Source organism: Thamnophis elegans, chromosome 2 (genome assembly GCF_009769535.1).
Source record: "Thamnophis elegans isolate rThaEle1 chromosome 2, rThaEle1.pri, whole genome shotgun sequence".
NCBI lineage: Eukaryota > Metazoa > Chordata > Lepidosauria > Squamata > Colubridae > Thamnophis > Thamnophis elegans.
The window spans coordinates 172,308,023-172,329,806 of NC_045542.1; the positions used below are offsets into that span (position 1 = coordinate 172,308,023).

The following is a 21,784-nucleotide window of genomic DNA, read 5'->3' on the forward strand; positions in this document are numbered from 1 at the left end:
TGCTTCCTTCCGCAGATGAGCTTTATGGGAATGCTGACTTCATTTTCCAGCAGGACTTAGCACCTGCCCACACTGCCAAAAGCACCAAAACCTGGTCCAATGACTGTGGGATTACTGTGCTTGATTGGCCAGCAAACTCACCTGACCTGAACCGCTAGAGAATCTACGGGGCATTGCCAAGAAAAAGATGAGAGACATGAGACCGAACAATGCAGAAGAGCTGAAGGCCGCTATTGAAGCATCCTGGTCTTCCATAACACCTCAGCAGTGCCACAGGCTGATAGCTTCCATGCCATCCCGCATTGAGGCAGTAATTGCTGCAAAAGGGGCCCAAACCAAGTACTGAGTACATATGCATGCTTATACTTTTCAGAGGTCCGATATTGTTCTATGTACAATCCTTGTTTTATCAATTGCATGTAATATTCTAATTTTCTGAGATTGTGGATTTGGTGTTTTCATGAGCTGTAAGCCATAATCCTCACAATTATGACAAATCACGGCTTGAACTATCTTGCTTTGCATGTAATGAGTCTTTCTCATATATTAGTTTCATCTTTTAAGTTGCATTACTGAAATAAATGAACTTTTGCATGATATTCTAATTTTTCGAGTTTCACCTGTATGTTTGCATGCCTACAGTGGTGTGATATAGACATGATGATTTCTATATTCATGAGTCATGAAAGCTTTGAAAATATCTAGAAAACATCTCTTTCTTTACAATTATCACTACATATGCAAATCTCACTCAGTTTTGAGTTAGGGAATAAAACAGAATAACAGAGTTGGAAGGGACTTTAGAGGTCTTCTATTCCAGACAGGAAACCCTACACCACTTCAGACAAATGGTTATCCAACATCTTTAAAACTTCCAGTGTTGGGGCATTCACAACTTCTGGAGGCAAGTTGTTCCATTGATTAATTGTCCTAACGGTCAGGAAATTTCTCCTCAGTTCTAAGTTGCTTCTCTCCTTGATTAGTTTCCACCCATTGCTTCTTGTTCTACCCTCAGGTGCCTTGGAGAATAGTTTGACTCACTCTTCTTTGTGGCAACCCCTGAGATATTGGAACACTGCTATAATGTCACTCCTAGTCCTTCTTTTCATTAAACTAGACAAACCCAATTCCAGCAACCATTTTTTATATGTTTTATCCTCGAGTCCCCTAATCCTCTTGGTTGCTCTTCTCTGCACTCTTTCTAGTCTCCACATCTTTTCTACATCGTGGTGACCAAAACTGAATGCAGGATTCCAAGTGTGGCCTTACCAAGGCTTTATAAAGTGGTATTAACACTTCACGTGATCTTGATTCTATCCCTCTGTTGATGCAGCCTAGAACTGTGTTGGCCTTTTTGGCAGCTGCTGCCCACGGCTGGCTCATATTTAAATGATTGTCCACTAGGACTCCAAGATCCCTTTCACAGTTACTATTATTGAGCAAGGTACCACCTATACTGTACCTGCGCATTTCGTTTTTCTTGCCTAAATGTAGAACCTTACTTTTTTTACCATTGAATTCCATAATAATAAGGGGAAACATCCAAGTTGGAATTAGGAGAAAACTTAAAATTTATTGGGATTGGTTAATTTCAGTAGAGACCTGGGAGAAATGAAATAAATTTGTAAGAAGCTCCTTCTTCCCTGGTGTACCTTGGAGCAGCTGCTCCATGGTGTCTGTCTGGCGGGCGGGAAACCCACTCGGCCTGTTCCTTGATCCCAGCGATGAGACTTGGGAATGAAATCCCTTGCTGAAGCCTCCCATTGGCTTGTAAACGCTCTTCGTACTGAGACTGGAAAGATTGGGAGGCTTCAAGAATGACTATTTTGCTGACCCAAAGTCGCATTGGCTTGCAAGGGCTCTTTGGCCGGATCTGGTACAGGCTTCGGTTCACAGAGAACTGAGACCTACAGTACTTTAGTGCGAGATCATACGAGACCAATAGCGCAAGATCTCTAGCTACTAATCTCACGTGATCTCGCACTGCAGTACTTTAGGCCTGTGTTCTTTTAAGAACAAAGGACTACATGAGATCCAGGGCAAAAGTCTCTGAAAACAAAGAGGCCTGCCCTCTCTTTCCAAAGCATTTTGCCCGGGATCTTGTGCACTGAAATAGGTAAATGAACCGATGGCTCACAACATTGTCGCAAGAAACCGTATTTTCCAGAACATAAGACGCACCTAGGTTTAGAGAAGGAAAACAAGAAAAAAAAGTTTTTGGCCTCCACACATCCCGTTTTTGCCCTCCCCGACATCCAGAAGCACACTGCAAGCCAAAAACGAGCTCATTTTTAGCCTCCCAAACCCTCTGCACATCCTATTTTCAGCCTCCTTGATGCCGGGGAGGGGAGACACGTGACCGCTGGAGGGCAAAAGCGGGCCCGTTTTTGGCCTGCAGACAGCTTCTGGATACCAGAGAGGGCAAAAACATGTGTAGGGCTTGGGAGGCCCAAAATAGACCCGTATTCACTCTATAAGATGCAGACATTTCCACCACTGTTTTGTTTGTGTGTGTGTGTGTGTGTGTGTGCTATAGCCTGAAAAATACGGCAGGGTGGGATGGGGAAATAGGTAGGGCAAATGTTGTAGCCCCTCTGCTGTCATTTGTAATTGTGAATAACAGCTGTGGTGCTGCAACACTCATCATTTCGGCACTGGATCTCAAGTACTTGAGGGAGTACTTGGGAATTACCTGTACCCTAGGATGTTCTGAGTCACATTGCATGAGGCCTTCTCTCTTGAATTGGATTGGGAGAATGCTCTTCCATGGGCTGAGTGTGAAAGTTCTATTCTCACACAATTTAGGAGGATTTCAGAGGACAAATGACAACACACTCCTCTCACACGACCCCCAGAGGACACATAAAAACACACCTCGTTCTTCTCAGCCCCCACAGATAAGTTCAAATAGAAATGGAAAAATACAGATAAGAAATGGCAGAGAAAGCATCTAAGCAGAGAGACATTGACTCTTTCCTTCCTTGGAGTACGAGAAGATCCTTTCCTTCTTCCTCCCAGGAGACGATATTTGATTAGTGGTTTTTTAATAAAAAAACTAACTATAATCTGTCTTCTTGAACTCTCTGATTGGGGACTAGAAAACTCTTACCCAGAGAGACCACGTTCCTATGATTTTCAAGCATGACTTCCGAATACAGCGCTTTCTGGTCAGGATCCAGCTGAGACCATTCCTCCTCAGAAAAAGGAACAGCCACCTCCTCGAAGGACACAAGAGTCTCCTGAACACGAAAAAAAGAACAGAACAGGAGATTCGCAAGATCTGTTCATCTTCATCAATTATTTAGACAAGAGGATAAAAGGGGAACTCCTCAAATTTGCAGACAAGACCAAATTGACAAGAATACCAATACTCCAGAACAAGGATCGGCAACCTTAAACACTGAAAGAGCCACAAACGTATTAACCGGAAGCCCCCCAATTAAATTCCGAAGCCGACCGGAAGTCCGGTTCCTCTACCATAGTCTCCTCCTTGTGCACTGTCCTTTTTTTTTCTACCTGTCCTAACCAAAAGCCCTATCAATTGTGGTGCCGACCGGCGATAGAGAGCCGCAGCAGAGGGATGAAAGAACCACATGTAGCTCCGGAGCTGCAAGATGCTGACCTCTGCTCCAGAAGATAAGCTCGAGATATAGAAGGGTTGACAGATTGGGCCCCATCTAACAAAAGGAAATCAACAGTGAGAAATGTAAAGTTCTACATTTAGGGGGGGAAAACAAATGCACAAGCATAGAAGCGGTGATTCCTGGCTCAACAGTAGTAAGTGCAACAGGGATCTTGGAATCCTAGTGGACAACCTCATAAACACGAGTCAGCAGTAAGCTACAGTTGCCAAAAAAAAAAACCCAAAGAATCATAGGCTGCATTAAGAGAGGGATAGAATCAAGATCACATGAAGTGTTAGTACCACTTTATAATGCCTTGCTAAGACCACACTTGGAATATTGCATTCAGTTTTCGTTGCCAGATGCAAAAAAGATCTTGAGACTCTAGAAAAAATGCAGAGAAGAGCAACCAAAATTATTAGTGGACTGGAATTTCGTATGTCTAGTTTCATGAAAAGAAGCACTAAGGGATGAAATAATAGCAGTGTTTCAAGAAGAAATGGATGGAAACTATTCAGAACCCCAGGGTTCTGAAGGAACTGGCAGATGAGATCTCAGAACCACTGAACTATATCTTTCCGAGATCCTGGAGCACTGGGGAACTGCCAGAGGACTGAAAAAGAGCTGGTGTGGCTCCCATCTTCAAAAAAGGGAAAAAAACAGATCCAGGAAACTACAGACCTATCAGCATGATCTCAATACCAGGAAAGATTCTGGAAAAGATAATCAAGCAACGAATTAGCTAACACCTAGAAGCAAACAAAGTAATAGCCAAAAGCCAACATGGGTTTGTCAAAAACAGATCATGCCAGACTAATCTTATTGCATTCTTTGACAAAGTGACAAAATTAGTGGACCAGAGGAATGCCGTTGATACAGTTTACTTGGACTTCAGTAATGCATTTGATAAGTTAGACCATAACCTACTACTAGATAAAGTAGAAGAATGTGGGTTGGACAGCATCACCACCAGATGGATTCGTAACTGGCTGACCAACCGCACTCAACATGTAGTCCTCAATGACACTGCATCTACATGGAGGGAAGTATGCAGTGGAGTACCCCAAGGCTCTGTTTTGGGCCCAGTACTCTTCAACATCTTCATCAATGATTTGGATGAAGGAATAAATGGGGAACTCATCAAATTTGCAGATGACACCAAGCTGGCAGGAATAGTCAACACTCCAGAAGACAGGCTTAAGATACAGAAGGATCTTGAGAGACTTGAACATTGGGCACTATCTAATAAAATGAAATTCAGTGGTGAAAAGAGTCAGGTTCTACATTTAGGCAAGAAAAACGAAATGCACAGGTACAGTATAGGTGGTGCCTTGCTCAATAGTAGTAACTGTGAGAGGGATTTTGGAGTCCTAGTAAACAACCACTTAAATGTGAGCCAGCTGTGTGCAGCAGCTGCCAAAAAAAGCCAACACAGTTCTAGGCTGCATCAACAGAGGGATAGAATCAAGATCACGTGAAGTGTTAATAATACATTACAAAGCCTTGGTAAGGCCACACTTGGAATACTGCATCCAATTTTGGTCACCATGATGTAGAAAAGATGCAGAGACTCTAGAAAGAGTGCAGAGAAGAGCAACAAAGAGGATTAGGGGACTGGAGACTAAAACATATGAAGAACGGTTGCAGGAACTGGGTATGTCTAGCTTAATGAAAAGAAGGACTAGGGGAGACATGATAGCAGTCTTCCAATATCTCAGGGGTTGCCACAAAGAAGAGGGAGTCAAACTATTCTCCAAAGCCCCTGAGGGCAGAACAAGAAGCAATGGGTGGAAACTAATCAAAGAGAGAAGCAACTTAGAACTGAGGAGGAATTTCCTGAGAGTGAGAACAATTAATCAGTGGAACAGAAGTTGCCTCCAGAAGTTGTGAATGTCCCAACACTGGAAGTCTTTAAGAAGATGTTGGATAGCCATTTGTCTCAAACGGTATAGGGTTTCCTGCCTAGGCAGGGGGTTGGACTAGAAGACCTCCAAGGTCCCTTCCAACTCTATTATTGTATTGTATTATTGTATTGAAGGAGAGAACCAACCTACAAGTAAAGAGAAATTTCCTGACAGTGAGAACAATTAATCAGTGGAATGATTTGCCTCAAGAAATTGTGGGTGCTCCAACACTGGAGGTGTTTATGAAGATATTGGACAGCCATTTCTCTGGAATGTTATAGGATTTCCTGTCTGGGCAGCTGGTTGGACTAGAAGACCTCCAAGATCCCTATCAACCCTGTTATTCTGCTCCATTGCTCCCAAATTCCCAAAGCAGGAATATGCAGCAAGTTAAATGGCTGTGCACCACACAAATCCTAATTTTAGGTGAGAAAATGGGCAAATCTATAAATTGCTTTTACTGAAGAATTATTTGGGGACGTTTTATCAAGTGCATTGATTCTGCAAAACCTTCAGTGTCTTTCATTAAATAATCCAACTTCTGGATCAACTGATCTATCGCTCTGCCTATCATTGATTGACCTAGTAGTCTGAGCCATTGGCTGAAAGGAAGAAAAGAAAGAAGAGAAAACTACAGGTTATAAATAAGGCTTTTTAAAAATAGTAATGTGGCAATGTGAGTATTTTGTTATTTTTCATTAGCCTTGCACAATTCCAAGTCAGAGAATTACCAAAAAAATAAATAAATAGGGTCTCTAGCAGTTCCTGCCACTGTTATATGTTTATTCCCATTTCTTGAAGGAGCTTTTAAAAATTGCTTCTTGTAAACTCAAAGTTGGTGGAGTACCTAGTAGAACAAGATAACCAGAGGAAGCTATGACAGCAACATGAATCTGCTGTTTTCCTCTCAATGTTGCGGAAGAAGTCAAAGGGAGAATAGAAATCTAATATATTTTCCCTTTCTTACTTGATTTGGAGGTTCAACCGCTGTTTGATCTCCGTCATAAAAACCAGAAAATTTCATTCTTTGTTTCTCTGGAAGGAATAAATAATTTTAACAAAATAATTAACAAAATAGGAGGAGGTATTCTATAGAAGAGAAGAGATAGTGAAAGTAAGACAGATGGGCAATCGGAGGATCTGCCATTACCTCCTGAGCTGTCCTGACTTTGATCTTCCCAAGGGATCCTCCTGAAAAATAGCTCCTGGGGAGGATTTGATGGGTTCTTCTTTCCCTCAGGATCTCTGATCTCCACAGTGCAGCCCTTCAAATAGGAGGAAGGAAAAAAGAAGCAGAATTAATGTACGTCACACAACACAAAGTGGATTCTTATATTTGGAACACAACCTCAAAACCCCCAATATCCACCAAGGAGGTTGAATGAGAAAACAATGGAACATTATCCTATAATTGGTGAATTGCCACATATTATGAAGGCCAGAGAAGTTTAAGAAGGTGGGGTGAAGTATTCAAACATTTCTTCTATTCCCTTCTGAGCTCCCTAAAGTCTCTCACCTGCAACTGGACCTGCTCCTTCTGCTCCTCTGCCTGGCTCAGGAGGAAGCCTTCTGCAAGGGCCACCGCCTGGGAGCTGCTCTCTGCTCCACATTCCCGCACCCAGCCCTCCATCTCTGGGGGCAGGAGAGTCAGGAGCTGCTCCAGAACCACCAGGTCCAGCATCTGGGCTTTGGTGTGCTTTTCTGGTCTCAGCCATCGCCTGCAAATGTCATGGAGTCGGCTGCAAAGTCCTCGGGGACCTTCAGCCTCCTGGTATTGGATGAAGTTCCAGGGCTGAACTTCTGAAGGGAGGATGGTTTCCTCCTCATGGATCTTCTGCCCAGTCCGTGTCCAGAGCTCCCCTCCCTTCCCAGGCTGAGCAGCTGAAGGGCCTTTTCCGCTTCCCTCCTTGGCAAAAGGTTGTGTCTCCATCCTTTCTCTGTCCTGCAGAGCAACTCCAGATGGGTCCAAGGACTCTGGTGGGTCTCCAGATGCCTTTTCCTTCATGGGACCATTTCTGGTGCCCCAGGATGGATTCCTGCAACTTATTCTGCTATTTTTTCTTTTGCCCATGAGAAAAAAATTGGCTTGCAAAGATTTCAAATGGCTTCCAGTTTCTGTATTTGAGATGGAAAGAAAACGAAAAGCCAAGAATTAGAAAGAGGAATTCTATAGGAAATTACACAACAAAATAAACGAATTAGAATATGAACATATTTTCTTAATTGGGGATTACAATGCAATAATGGATTAAAAAATGGACTATCAAAGCTAAAAGAAAAAAAAAATACATTACCCAAATCCTTTTTTGAGATGACAATGGAATATAAACTACATGATATTTGGAGAGAAAGGCACAAAACAAGAAAGCAATATACCTTTTATTCGAACCCCCATCAGTCCCTATCAAGAATTGACATGGCTTGGAATCTCATCTGGTTTATGTAATCAATTAGACGAAATTGAAATAGAAGCAAATGAGTGGGCAGATCATAATCCAATAAAATTAAGATGGAAAGGTCAGAGAAGAAGAAAAAGATGGATGATGAATTCAAATATTGTAGATGAAATAGAATACACTCAAATGCTGGAGAAAGAATTAAAACTATTCTTTAGAATAAATAAAAAAGAAGACCCCTCAATTCAAAATCTCTGGGATACCATGAAAGTATACCCAAGAGGCCTTACGATTGCCTACATGGTGAGAAAAACTAGAAAACAAAAAGAGCAAAACAAAAGTTTTTAAATTGTTATTAAACAAAATAACCACTAGGTTCATTTGGCAAGGACGAAAAGCGAGGATTAAACTAAAGTCAATGCAAGACAGCAACGAAAGGGGAGGCTTAGCATTACCAAATTGGGATTTATACACATCAGCAGTAACAATAACATGGGTGAAGGATTGGATAGAGCTAAAGAATCAAAGAATTTTGACCTTAGAAGGCCATAATTTGCAAGCAGGCTGGCATAGATTCCTATGGGATGATATAAACAAAACGCACAAATACTTTCAAAATCATTTAATCAGAAGAGCGTTATTGCAAAAATGGCTCAAAATAAAAAAAAATCCACTATGTAAAAATCCCGAATTGGCTATCACCGACAGAAAGGACAACTCACCCAAATTTTATAGATTTGAACAAAATGCTAAGATACAAAGACTTAATTGATAGACAGGGAAATTTAAAAACAATTGAAGAATTGGCAGATCAGAACATGAAAGTTGACTGGCTAACTTACCTCCAAATCAAAACTAAATGCAATAAAATACTAAATTATATGACATCGAAACAGAACCACACAAATTGGATGAAATTATTCAAAGCTCAGATAGAAAGATGATAGGGAGAATATATAAATTCCTCCTGAAGTATTGATGAAAGAAATGTCCTTCTGGGTTCAGCTCCAAGTGGGGGAAAAGACACTGGAGACATGGAGGCTGCTTGGAAAGATGGTTTATTGGTGGACAGGACCACATGGCTTGAGCCCTGAACAGAAAAGGTGATCACATGCTTCAATGTTGGTGGAGAAGAAGAGAAGGGCTGAAGGAGGGGCTTGCTAGGCTTTTTATAACCTGTTCAGTCCCACCTCCCTGTTTCCTGTTCCTGTGTAAGAAATGTATTCTTATTGGTTGTCAGACTCCCATAGGGCCATGCAGGGACAACTTTCTGGGCTGTGTTTTGAATCCAGGTTTAGTTGAGTTCTCAGATGCCATGTGGTCAATTGAGTAAAGGGCCAATATTATCATGCCTTTACTCCCATCCCCCCTGGTGCTGCAGTGGAGAAGTCTTTATTATGTAAAGGGGACTAGCTTGGCCTTCTTAATGGCCCATTAACAGTGGGGATGGGCAGGAAACTACAGGCAACTATTCTGTCTTTTAAAACATGTTTCTTTCTTTTCATATCCAGAGAAATATTCTGCCTTTTCAATATTTCCTAGGATATTTCATTTTTCTGGGAGAGGGCTGGATGATAACTTCCCACAGTATAAAATGGAAGAGGAAATTGTGAAAGAACAAATGATAAAATGGGCGCAGAATTTTGGCTATAATATTGAATTAGACAAATGGGGAAAATTTTGGGGAACAAACTTAAAAATGACACTATCAGTTGCATACAAGGAAAACCAGTACAAAATGTTTTACAGATGGCACCTGGCACCAACAAGATTAGCTAAAATACTAACAAATACCTCCCCAAAATGTTGGAAATGCGAATAAATACACGGAACATATTACCATTTATGGTGGACCTGTGAGGAGGCTAAAATTTTTTTGGAAAAGGATCAAAAATTGGCTGGAGGCAATAACGGGTTAAAATAGAATGGAAACCTGAAGGTTTTTATTAGGAATTATGTCGGTGAAATACAAAAAAGAAATCCAGTGTTTAATACTACATATAATTACGGCGGCAAGGATTGCCTTTGCCCAGAAATGGAAAAACAAATTAATTCCAAGCGAAGATGAAATAATAAGAAAGGTTATGGATTGTGCTGAAATGGACAAACTAACTAAAGAAATCCAGGGAAAAGAAAAACCAGAATTCTACCAGATATGGGATAAATGGTATAGGTGGATGGAGGAAAGAAACAAAATCAATGAAGGAATATAATAAAACTCAAAAAATAATAGTTGAGTAAAATAAGAGGTTAAGAATGGTGAAATCTAAATGAAATACAATAGAAGGGGAAATAATATAAGGTGAGTGGTAGCGATTGATAATTGCTATTAGAAAGAACAGGAAGTTCCTGTTCGTATTGTATTGTGTAAATGTGGTGTACGTCTAGGGTTTTTTTTGTGTGTATTTTACATGTTTATTAATAAAAAAATTATATATATTTTTTAAAAGTGGAATTCAGCCACTGAACAACTTTTATCCAACCTGCCTGGAGCGCCAAGCGGCTCATCCCAGCGCAAGGCCGGGAAGGAGGCAGCTGGAGAGGCCGCCCCGCTTCTCTCCCCCTCCGGAGACAGGATCGGCCCCTCGGGGATCCTGGTGCGAATCCTGCCTCCTCCTCGCCTGGCTTCTCTCCTCTCCTGCTGGGCCTCCGCAAGGCCGACCCTCCCCTCCACCCACTCGGGCTCTTTCCCGGATCCCCTCCGCCTTCCGGGCATCCCCCTGCAGGAGAAAGCGCCTGGGAAGCATGGGACCCGGGAAGAGCCCCCACTCACCTGGTACACGTTTGAACGTCCTCCCGCAGGTTCTGCGGCTCCTGCGGCTCCTCGCGTGTTAAGGAGAGCGAGTGCGACGTCCTAGAGAGGCAAGGCTCCAGTGGGCCAATGGGAGTTCCCTTCCCAGAAGGCGACCCCAGGTGGATTTGGCCCAACGTTCCAGGATCTTAGAAAGGGCGGGAAAGAGGAGCGGGTCTGAGGGGAAGGGAGAGGGCGGGGATTATGGGCTTGGGAGTAGGAGGAAAGACTCCTTTCAATCCTTCCCTGTCAGAGAAAGGCTTCGACGTCTCCAGAGGCGGCACTTTCTCCCTCTTCCTCCCTTTCCCGTCTGTGGAGAAGTACAAAAAGCTCTCTGGAGGATTTGAACTCGCCTCCCTCAAGTACAACCCGTCTGACAGCTCCGCGGAGATCGGAGGAGGTCTCCAAAGGGGCCAAATCCTGTCAGAAACGGCCGAGCGGGCAGAAGACGAGGACCGGGAAACTCTCTGGAGAACCCCGCGAACTTCGGCCTGAAAGGGGGGAGGGGGGACACAGACACGGAAGCCACAACCAGGAAAATGATTGGTTTTTTTTAATCTTTTAGTTCTTTAATTCCATACATACAGCTGCCTTTCTCCGGAGATTCATTTCTGGCACCCACAGAAAGAGACTGAGGAGAAAGGGAGAGGGGAAGAAACCTGTTCCAAAATGGAGGGAAACCTTGAAATCTCCGGATATTCTAGAAATTTTACCTCACAACGAGTCTCCTTCATTGGGAAACAAAAGAGGGGGGAAATGGCGTCTCGACTCCGGCTGGAAAAAAAAAAGGTGGAATTGCCAAAGTCAGAAAGGGAAATCGTGGAAAAGGAAGAAAGAGCTGAACTATGAGGAGGAAGGGGAAAAAACATTTTCACGTAGAGACCGAGGGAGAAATTCTCCAGAGATGAGAGTAGGAAGCTGAAGCCCTTTGGGGACTTTAAGGCGGGGATTCCCCCCACTTTCTCAGCTTCTCTCCTTCAGCGGAATTCCCGCCTTCAGGCGAAGTCACATAGGACTCTACTCGGAGACAGATGACGCTCCAGCACGGAGAATTCTCATTGGCTCTTCCGCTTCTCCCCTCCCCAAGTCAGAAGTCCATTGGCGTCTCATCTGTTGGAGAAAAAGGTGGAATTGTCAAAGTCAGAAAGGGACATCATGGAAAAGGAAGATAAAGCTGAATTATGAGGAGGAAAAGGGAAAAAAAACCATTTTCATGTAGAGACCGAGGGGGAAATTCGCCTCACGAGGCGCCACTGAAGCCCTTTGGGGAAATTGAAGGCGGGAGTGGGAAAGAATCGGAGGAGTCTCCTGATGAACACCCCCCCCCCGACACGATCCTCTCAGGCAGAAGCTCAGCTGCTGCAGGGGATCTACTCCCTGCCCCAGACAGTGGGTCCCGGGGGAAGGGGCGGCGGGGGGGGGGAGACCGTCAGAAGCTCTTTGTGCTGGAGGGGAAGCGACCTCCTCCTCAACTCTGCACGCGGGCCTGGCGATAGTGATGGGGGCCTCCAGGCTGGCGTGCTCCACCTTGCAAGCGTAAAGGTCACCCCCCCCACACACACACACCCGCTGAGTCTGGGTCTCCAGCATCACCTGGAGCCGGTAGGTCCAGTCTTTAGGGAAGGAGGAGAAGGTCGGACAGGAGGGACAAAAAAGGACCCAGAAGAAAAGACCAAGTTGGTTACTCCAGATACCACACGAGACTGACCGTGGTTAGAGCCCTAGCATCCCTCTGATTCCAGAATGCACCAAGGCTTTGGCAGGGCTATGCCAAGATCCTTGATGAGGGGGGGGGGGGATTTAGGGGAATGCTGAGGGAGACCCTTCCCAGACCAGGCTCTGCCTGCAACTGGCCACACTCTTTCCAGCCAAAGGAACTTGCAGTTCCCGGGAAAGGAGGTGGGGAGTAGACCAATTCCCTCTAAAGGGCTTACCCCCCCACCCCCACCCCACTATTCGACCACAAACTGAATGATAAGCATTTTTTAGGGGTCACAAGGTCTCTCTTGTGTTGTGGCAGATTCTCCCTGTTGGGCTTTTGGGGGGATTCGGAGGGAGACACAGATCAGGCTCTGCCTGCAGGCCTTTCAGCTGGAGGAACTTGCTGTTCCTAAGGAAGGTGGTGAGGAGGGGTCCAGATGTCATCTTGCCCAGGATGGGGGTGGCAGGAAGTGTGGAAGGGATGGGTGGATCTTGGGGAAAGGGAAGGTGTGGACAGATGGAGACTGAGAAAATCAGGTAGATCCCAGGATCATCTCAGAACCTTGGACATGATGCCTCCTGATCTCCTTCATCAAATGCTCTAATTGGCAAAATTCTTAGATGGATTAATGGATGAGCCTCCCCAAGAGGGTCCTTCAAAGGTCTGCACTAGTTCCAAGTATTTTGCTAAGAATGTTTTTATATGTTGCGGGATTGTTAATTCTATAACTCTGAAGGACATTCAATTTGTTATTTGTAATTTAAAGCCGGATCTAATCTGGTTGCCCCCCAGACAAAGAACAACATTTCAGGTGTGGGTGGTTGTTATTTTTCATAACAGGCTCATTTGCATCTGGGAACATTAAAGAGCTTTGTGGAATAGCTAAAAGAAGGCAATGTCTTTACAAAGTGAAAATTGTGACTATTTGTTTGAACAAGAAATACAAATTATGGATGAGAAAAAAAATCTTTTAGCAAGAAAATGGATAGAGTAGATTTAAATCAGTGGAAATTGAAAAGTTTCAATTTTCCATTTTATTGAAAAAATCTGTAACTTGTAGAGATTACTTTCAGTAGGTAAACAGACTATCAGATGGCACGAATCATTTTTATGGCCCAACCCAAAATAAACCTAATTTTAGACAAAAATGTACTGATAACATTTTATGATTCCAATTTGCAGAGATGAGAATTGCTGGAGAGAGATTTTAATTCACTTCTGGATCCACCAGTGAATCGGAAGAATTTTTTTTCTTTTAAAAGATCTACCAGAGACACAACTTTCTCCTTCTGTCCATCCAGGAATTGATGGAACCCTGGTGCCTGAAGTCCTAAGCTCGGTACAAGTCCTTGGTGGCTGGCAACCTTATCCCCACTTTTGGCTCAAGCAGGAGGTCCTACACCATTTCAGGATCTCTTGATGTTTCTATAGGATCTATTTCAGACAAGTGACTATCCAGTCGCTTAAAAACGCCAGTGATGAAGCAACCACAATATCTGAAGGTTAATTGTCTTCACTGTAAGGAAGATTCTCATTAATTCGAGGTTGCTTCTCTCCATTATTTTTCATGTATTGTGTCTTTTCTTGCCTCTGGTGCTTTTGAAAATCAATTGACCCCCCCCCCTCTTTGTGGCAGCCTCTCGAGTACTGGAATACTGCTATCATATCATTCCTAATCCTTCTTTTCTGTAGACTACCCAAACCCAAATCCTGCAACCATTTTTCATATTTTAGTCTTCAGACCGTTAATCATCTTAGCTGTTCTTCTTTGCATTTTCTCCAAACCCTAAACATATTTTTGTAATGTGATGACCTAAAGTGGATGGAGTATTCCAGGTGTGGTCTTACTAAGGCTTTATAAAATGGTATTAATATTTCATGTGATTTTGATTCTATGCCTGTTTATACAAACAAGGATTATATTAGCTTTTTTGGCTGCTGCCACACACACATGACTCATGTTTAAGTGATCATCCATTCGGACTCCCAAGGTTCCTCTCACAATTACTGATTTTGAGCCAGGTTTCATGTAATCTGTTTTTCCTGCCCAGGTGTGAAATCTTACTTTTCTCCACATTAAGTTTCATTTTGTTGGATTCAACCTTCCCTCATTTGGATCAGAAAGTCACAATATGCATACACATACAAATCTATAGAGACATGGTGGGTCAGTGGATAGAATACAGTACTTCAGGCTAATTGCCCACAGCCAGGAGTTTGATCATGACCGGCTCATGGTTGATTCAGTCTTTCATCCTTCTGAGATTGCTAAAATGAGGACCCAGATCTCCTCCTTCACCAAATGCTCTAATTGGCAATCGGGGACAATATGCTGACTTTGTAAACTGCTCAGAGAGTGTGGTAAAGCATTGTGGAGTAGTATATAAGTCTAAGTGGAATTACTATTGCTATATAGTTTCACTCAAATGTGGATGCTTTTATGAAAAGTAAGATGACCATTCAGAGCAAAACTCTTTCAACATTCCATGCATTTATATGGCTTCTCCTCTGTGGATTATTTTATGGGAAATAAGATTACGTTTTTGAGCAAAGGTCTTTCCACATTCCATACATTTATATGGCTTCTTCCCTGTGTGGATCATCTCATGGGAAATAAGATTACTTCTTTGAGCAAAGGTCTTTCCACATTCCATGCATTTATATGGTTTCTCTCCTGTGTGGAGCTTTTGGTGTCTTCTTAGTCCACTGCCATGAGTAAACATCTTTCCACACTCCATGCATTTATAGGGCTTCTCCCCTGTGTGGATCATCTTATGAGAAATAAGAGTACCACTTTGAGCAAAGGTCTTTCCACATTCCATACATTTAAATGGTTTCTCTTCTGTGTGGAGCTTTTTGTGAATTCTAAACCCACTATTATAAGCAAAGGTCTTTCCACACTCCATGCATTTATATGGTTTCTCTCCTGAATGGATCTTTTTGTGGCTTCTAAGTCCATTGCCATGAGTAAACGTCTTTCCACACTCCATGCATTTATAGGGCTTCTCCCCTGTGTGGATCATCTCATGAGAAATAAGATTACTCCTTCGAGCAAAGGTCTTTCCACATTCCATGCATTTATAGGGTTTCTCTTCTGAGTGGATCTTTTTGTGGCTTCTAAGTCCATTGCCATGAGTAAATGTCTTTCCACACTCTATGCATTTATAGGGCTTTTTCCCTGTGTGGATCATCTCATGGGAAATAAGATTACCCCTTTGAGCAAAGGTTTTTCCACACTCCATACATTTAAATGGCTTTTCCCCTGTGTGGATCCTTTGGTGGATATTAAGTCTACTGCTCAGAGCAAAGGTCTTTCCACATTGCATGCATTTATATGGTTTCTCTCCTGTGTGGAGCTTTTTGTGGCTTCTAAGTCCACTGCCATGAGGAAACGTCTTTCCACACTCCATGCATTTATACGGCTTCTCCCCTGTGTGGATCATCTTATGGAAAATAAGATGACCTCTTTGAGCAAAGATTTTTCCACACTCCATGCATTTATAGGGTTTCTCCCCTGTGTGGATCATCTTATGGGAAGTAAGTGTACTGCTATGAGCAAAGGTCTTTCCACACTCTATGCATTTATATGGTTTCTCCCCTGTGTGGATCCTTTTATGGATAGTAAGTGTATTGTTATGAGCAAAGGTCTTTCCACACTCTATGCATTTGTAGAGCTTCTCCCCAGTGTGAATCTTTTCATGGGAAGTAAGTTGTCTGCTTGTTCTGAAACATTTTGCACATTCCAAACATTTATAAGGTTTCTCATTTGTGTCAATCGCTTTTTGAGATGTAAAGAAGTTATTTCCAAGAGAAAGAATGAATGTCCCATTGTAATTTTGTGCATTGTGTCTTCTTATAGCATCGTGTCCTTTGTTTTGGGTTAAATAGTGTTCATTTACTTGTACTTTAGCTTTGATTAGCTTCACACTTTTTCCAGTATATTTTTTCCTTATTTTATCTTGGGAAAGAAAGTCTTGCATTGGAGCATCAGTGGAAGATGAGCTTTCCTGATTCCAATTCTTTGACTGGTTTCTCTCATGGCTTTCAAATTCCATTCGAATTCCAACCTTCTCCATTCCATCTTTAGCACTGATCACTTGGAACAGTTCACAGGAATCTTGATTCTCCTGCTCATTATTACCTTCAAAGCAAAAGAGAGATGAAAATGATAACAAGGTTAGAGAAAAGGTCAAAGTGTAGAATGTCAAAGTGAATTTACTTCTGAATTTCTCCAAAATTCCATTATGTTGTATGTTTGCATGCTTACAGGGGTGTGTGTGATATAGACATGATGATTTCTATATTCATGAGTTAAGAAAACTTTGAAAATATCTACAAAACATTTCTTTCTTTACAATTATTTCTATATATGCAAATGTCAATCAGTCAGTTTTGAGTTAAGGAATAGAATAGAATAACAGAATTGGAAGAGAACATGGAAGTATTCTAGTTCACCTCCTGCTTCACCCTACACCAGTTCAGACATATGGTGACACAACATCTTCTTAAAAACTTCCAGTTTTGGAGCATTCACAACTTTTGGAGGCACGTTGTTCGACTGATTAATTGTTCTGTCAGGAAATTTCTCCATAGTTCTAAGTTATTAGTTTCCACCCATTGCTTCTTGTCCTACCCACAGGTGCTTTAGAGAATAGCATGACTCCCTCTTTTTTGTGGCATCCCCTGAGATATTGGAACACTACTATCATATCACACCTAATCCTTCTTTTGACTACCCAAGAGATACCCAGTTCCTGCAACCATTCTACATATGTTTTAGCCTCCAGTCCCCTAATCATCTTTGTTGCTCTTTTCTGCACTCTTTCTAGAGTCTCCACATCTCTTTTACATTGTGGTGACCAAAGCTGGATGCAGTATTCAAAGTGTGGCCTTACCAAGGCATTATAAAGTGGTATTAACCCTTCACGTGATCTTAATTCTATCTCTGTTTATGCAGCCTAGAACTGTGTTGGCTTTTTTGGCAGCTGCTGCACACGGCTGGCTCATATTTAAATGGTTGTCCACTAGGACTCCAAGATCCCTCTCACAGTTATGATTAATGAGTAAGGTACCACATATACTGTACTTGTGCATTTTGTTTTTCTTGCCTAAATGTAAAACTTTTCTATTTTCACCATTGAGTATCATAATAATAATCATATAAGGAGGAATTAGGAGAAAACTTAAGATTTCTTGCGGTGGGTTAATTTCAGCAGAGACCTGGGAGAAATGAAACAATTTTGAAACAAGCTCCTTCTTCCCGTGTACCTTGGAGCAGCTGCTCTACGGTGTCAGTCTGGTGGGTGGGACCCCCACTCAGTCCATTCCTTGATCCCAGCAATGAGATTTTGGAGCCAAATCCCTTGTGGAAACCCCCCATTGGCTTCTAAATGCTCTTCGTGCTGAGACTGGAAAGTTGGGAGGCTTCAACTTGGGAGCCAAGGTGGCGCAGTGGTTAAATGCAGCACTGCAGGCTACTGCTAGATCAGCAGGTCAGCGGTTCAAATCTCACCGGCTCAGGGTTGACTCAGCCTTCCATCCTTCCAAGGTGGGTAAAATGAGGACCCAGATTGTAGGGGGCAATATGCTGACTCTCTGTAAACCGCTTAGAGAGGCCTGAAAGGCCTATGAAGCGGTATATAAGTCTACTGCTATTGCTATTATTCAAGAATGGCTATTTCACTGTCCCAAAGTCCCATCAGACCAAGGGTTCTTTGGACGGATCTAGTACAGGGGTCAGTTCGCAGAGAATGGAGGCCTAAAGTAGTGCAAGCTCTCAGGGTACTAATCTCATGTGATCTCGCATCATAGTACTTTTAGTCTTTTAACAATGGAGGACTGCGTAAGATCCAAATGCTCTGCAAAGAGGCCTGTTCGTTTTCAAAGACTTTTGCCCTGGATCTAGTGCAGGCCTTAGATAGCGGAGAACAGAGGCCTAAAGCACCAGAGTGAGATCAATACGTTTCCCACAACTGATTTCATGCATCTCTCACTACTTTAAGCCTCTTTTTTCTGCAAATGTATCAAAGTAGGCAAAGGAACCAACAGCTCACCACATCATCGCAAGGAACCGTATTTTTCAGACCATAAGATGCACCTAGGTTTAGAGAAGGAAAAAAAGAAAAAATAGTTTTTGTCCTCCACGTGTTCTGTTTTTGCCCTCCATGGCAGAGAGAACCTCTCTGCAGGCTCATTTTTGGCATCCCAAACCATCTGCGCATCCTGTTTTCAGCCTCCCTGATGCACAAGAGGGCAAAAAGAGAGTATGTGGAGGCCTCCTGAGGCCAAAAGCAGGCCTGTTTTTGGCCTGCAGAGTGCTTCTGGACACCAGAGAGGGCAAAAATGGGACCCATGGAGGGTAAAAATGGAACGCATGGAGGGTTTGGGAGGCCATAAACAGTATTCGCTCTATAGGATGTACAGACATTTTCACCCACTTTTTTTTTGCGGGGGGGGGGGAATCTTATAGTCTGAAAAATATGATAGGTCCCTGTGGGGTGGGATGGGGGAATAGGTAGCGCGAATGTTGAAGCACCTCTATTCATAAGTGTGAATGACGGCTGTGGTGCTAAAACACTCAGAATTTTGGGACTGGGTCTCAAGTACTTGGGGGAGTGCTGCCATAACTTGGAATAGTCGCTAAGGTAACTGTCATACCTCAGGGATTACCCGTACCCTAGGATGTTCTGAGTCATGCTGCATGAGACCTTCGTTTTCCCAATTGGATTGGGAGAATGTCATCGGCTGAGTGTGAAAGTTCTGTTCCCACATAATTTGGGAACGTTTCAGAGGACAAATGACAACACACTCCTCTCGCGTGACCTCCAGAGGACACATAAAAAGACACCTCATTCTTTTCAGCCCCCACAGATAAGTTCAAATAGAAATGAAAAAATACAGATCAGAAATGGCAGAGAAAGCATCTAAGCAGAGAGACATTGACTCTTTCTTTCCTTGGAGTACGAGAAGATCCTTTCCTTCTCCCTCCCAAGAGACGATATCTGATCAGTGATTTTCTAAATAAAAAATTAACTATAATCTGTCTTCTTGAACTCTGATTGGGGACTAGAAAAATCTTACCCAGAGAGACCACATTCCTATGGTTTTCAAGCATGACGTCCGAATGCAGCGCTTTCTGGTCAGGATCCAGCTGAGACCATTCCTCCTCAGAGAAATACACAGCCACCTCCTCGAAGGACACAAGACTCTCCTGAACACGGAAAAAAGAACAGGAGGATTCACAAGATCTGTTCATCTTCATTAATGATTTCGACAAGAGGATAGGGGAACTCCTCAAATTTGCAGACAAGACGAAATTGACAGGAATATTAACACTACAGAAGATACGCTCCAGATATAGAAGGATTGACAGATTAGGCCCCATATAACAAAATGAAGTGTAAGGCTCTACATTTAGGAAAGAAAAACAAAATGCACTACATAGAATAGATGATACCTGGCTTAACAGTAGTAATAAGGGTAACAGTACTAGGGCAACAGGAATCTTGGAGGCCTAGTGGACAACAACTTAAACATGAGTCAGCAGTAGGCTAGAGTTTCCAAAAAAAACAAAAAACAAAATCATAGGCTTCATTAAGAGGGATAGAATCAAAATAATATGAAGTATTAGTACCACTTTATAATGCTTTGCTAAGACCATACTTGGAATATTGCATCCAGTTTTGGTTGCCAGATGTTAAAAAGATCTTGAAGAACTAGGGGGTGACATGATAGCAGTGTTCCAAGAGCAATGAATGAAAACTATCCAAGGAGGGAACCAGCCTACAAGTAAAGAGAAATTTCCTGACAGTGAGAACAATTAATCAGTGGAATTTAGATTTAGATTTAGATTTTAATGAGCATTTATATGCCGCCCTTTTCCCTGAGGGGACTCAGGGCGGCTTACAACAATGGGGGGAAGGGAGTGCAAGACAAGACTTAAAAGAAAAAAATGTGAATAAAGAAATTAACCATAAAAACACAACATTCACTCAACATTCGGGCGGGGTGAGAATAGATCCTATCCCCAGGCCTGACGGGATAGCCAGATCTTGAGGGCTGTGCGGAAGGCCTGGACTGTGGTGAGGGTGCGGATCTCCACGGGGAGGGTGTTCCATAGCGTCGGAGCTGCAACTGAGAAGGCTCTCCTCCGCGTAGTCGCCAGTCGGCACTGACTGGCGGATGGAATTCGGAGGAGGCCTACCCTGTGCGATCTGATGGGACGCAGGGAGGAATGATTTGCCTCAAGAAATTGTCGGTGCACTGGAGGTGTTTATGAAGATATTGGACAGCCATTTCTCTGGAATGTTATAGGACTTCCTGTCTGGGCAGCCGGTTGGACTAGAAAACGTCCAAGATCCCTATCAACGCTGTTATTCTGCTCCATTGTTCCCAAATTCCCAAAGCAGGAATATGCAGCAAGTTAAATGGCTTTGCACAACACAGCCTAATTTTAGGTGAGAAAATGGGCAAATCTATAAATTGCTTTTACTGAAGAATTATTTGGGGACGTTTTATCAAGTGCATTGATTCTGCAAAATCTTCAGTGCCTTTCAGCAAAGTAATCCTACTTCTGGATCAACTTGATCTATCGCTCTGTCTGTCATTGATTGATCTGGTAGTCTGAGCCATTGGCTGAAAGGAAGAAAAGAAAGAAGAGACAATTCCTTGGGAAAGTCATTTCTCAGCCTTTGCAAAGCCGGAATGTTTGATCTCCTAACTGAGTATTGAAAATTATTTTGTAGCCCAAAGTACCCTGATTACATGCTCAACACGGCCAGTCCCTTTAGATTTTAATGCTTATTTTTGAACTACAGGTTATATATGAGGCTTTTTAGAAATGGTAATGTGCAATGTATTTAGTTATTTTTCATTAGCCCTGCACAATTCAGTCAAAAAAAAGCCCAGGTCTCTAGCAGTTCCTGCCACTGTGAAATGTTTATTCCTATTTCTTCAAGGACTTGTTAAAATTCTTGTAAACTCAAAGTTGTAGGAATACCTAACAGAATAAGATAACCAGAGAAAGCTATGCTGACTGACAGTAACATGAACCCGCTATTCTGCTCTCCATGTTGTAGAAGAACAAAAAAAAATCCAGGCGAAACAAGCGGGGGAAGTAGAAGGAGGGAACACTCTGCATACCCGCTTCACTTCCTGAACTGAGAATAGAAATCTAATAACTTTTCTCTTTCTTACTTGATTTGGAGATTCAACCGCTGTTTGATCTTCATCATAAAAACCAGAAAGCTTCATTCTTTGTTTCTCTGTAAGGAATATATAATTTCAAAATGCATATTTAACAAAGGAGGGGGTATTCTATAGAAGAGGTGAGCGAAGGTAAGAGAGATGGGCAATTGGGAGGATTTTCC

At 42.6% G+C, this 21,784-nt stretch overlaps 1 protein-coding gene across 7 annotated transcripts in view; it reads right to left on the reverse strand.

Annotated features, from left to right (window-relative positions):
- LOC116503329 (zinc finger protein 729-like) overlaps positions 1-21,784 on the reverse strand; it is a 55,076-nt gene that overhangs the window by 18,783 nt on the left and 14,509 nt on the right. For 3 of the 7 annotated variants that reach the window (XM_032209672.1, XM_032209670.1, XM_032209675.1), the window contains one exon: positions 19,497-19,626. In XM_032209672.1, the coding sequence (XP_032065563.1) occupies positions 19,497-19,626 (130 nt within the window). Of the gene's footprint in view, positions 1-3,109; positions 3,240-6,494; positions 6,563-6,677; positions 6,793-7,043; positions 7,643-10,696; positions 10,781-14,327; positions 16,558-19,496; positions 19,627-21,611; positions 21,680-21,784 lie in introns of those variants that run through there. The other 4 variants (XM_032209677.1, XM_032209669.1, XM_032209668.1 and 1 more) reach the window with 4 other exon arrangements.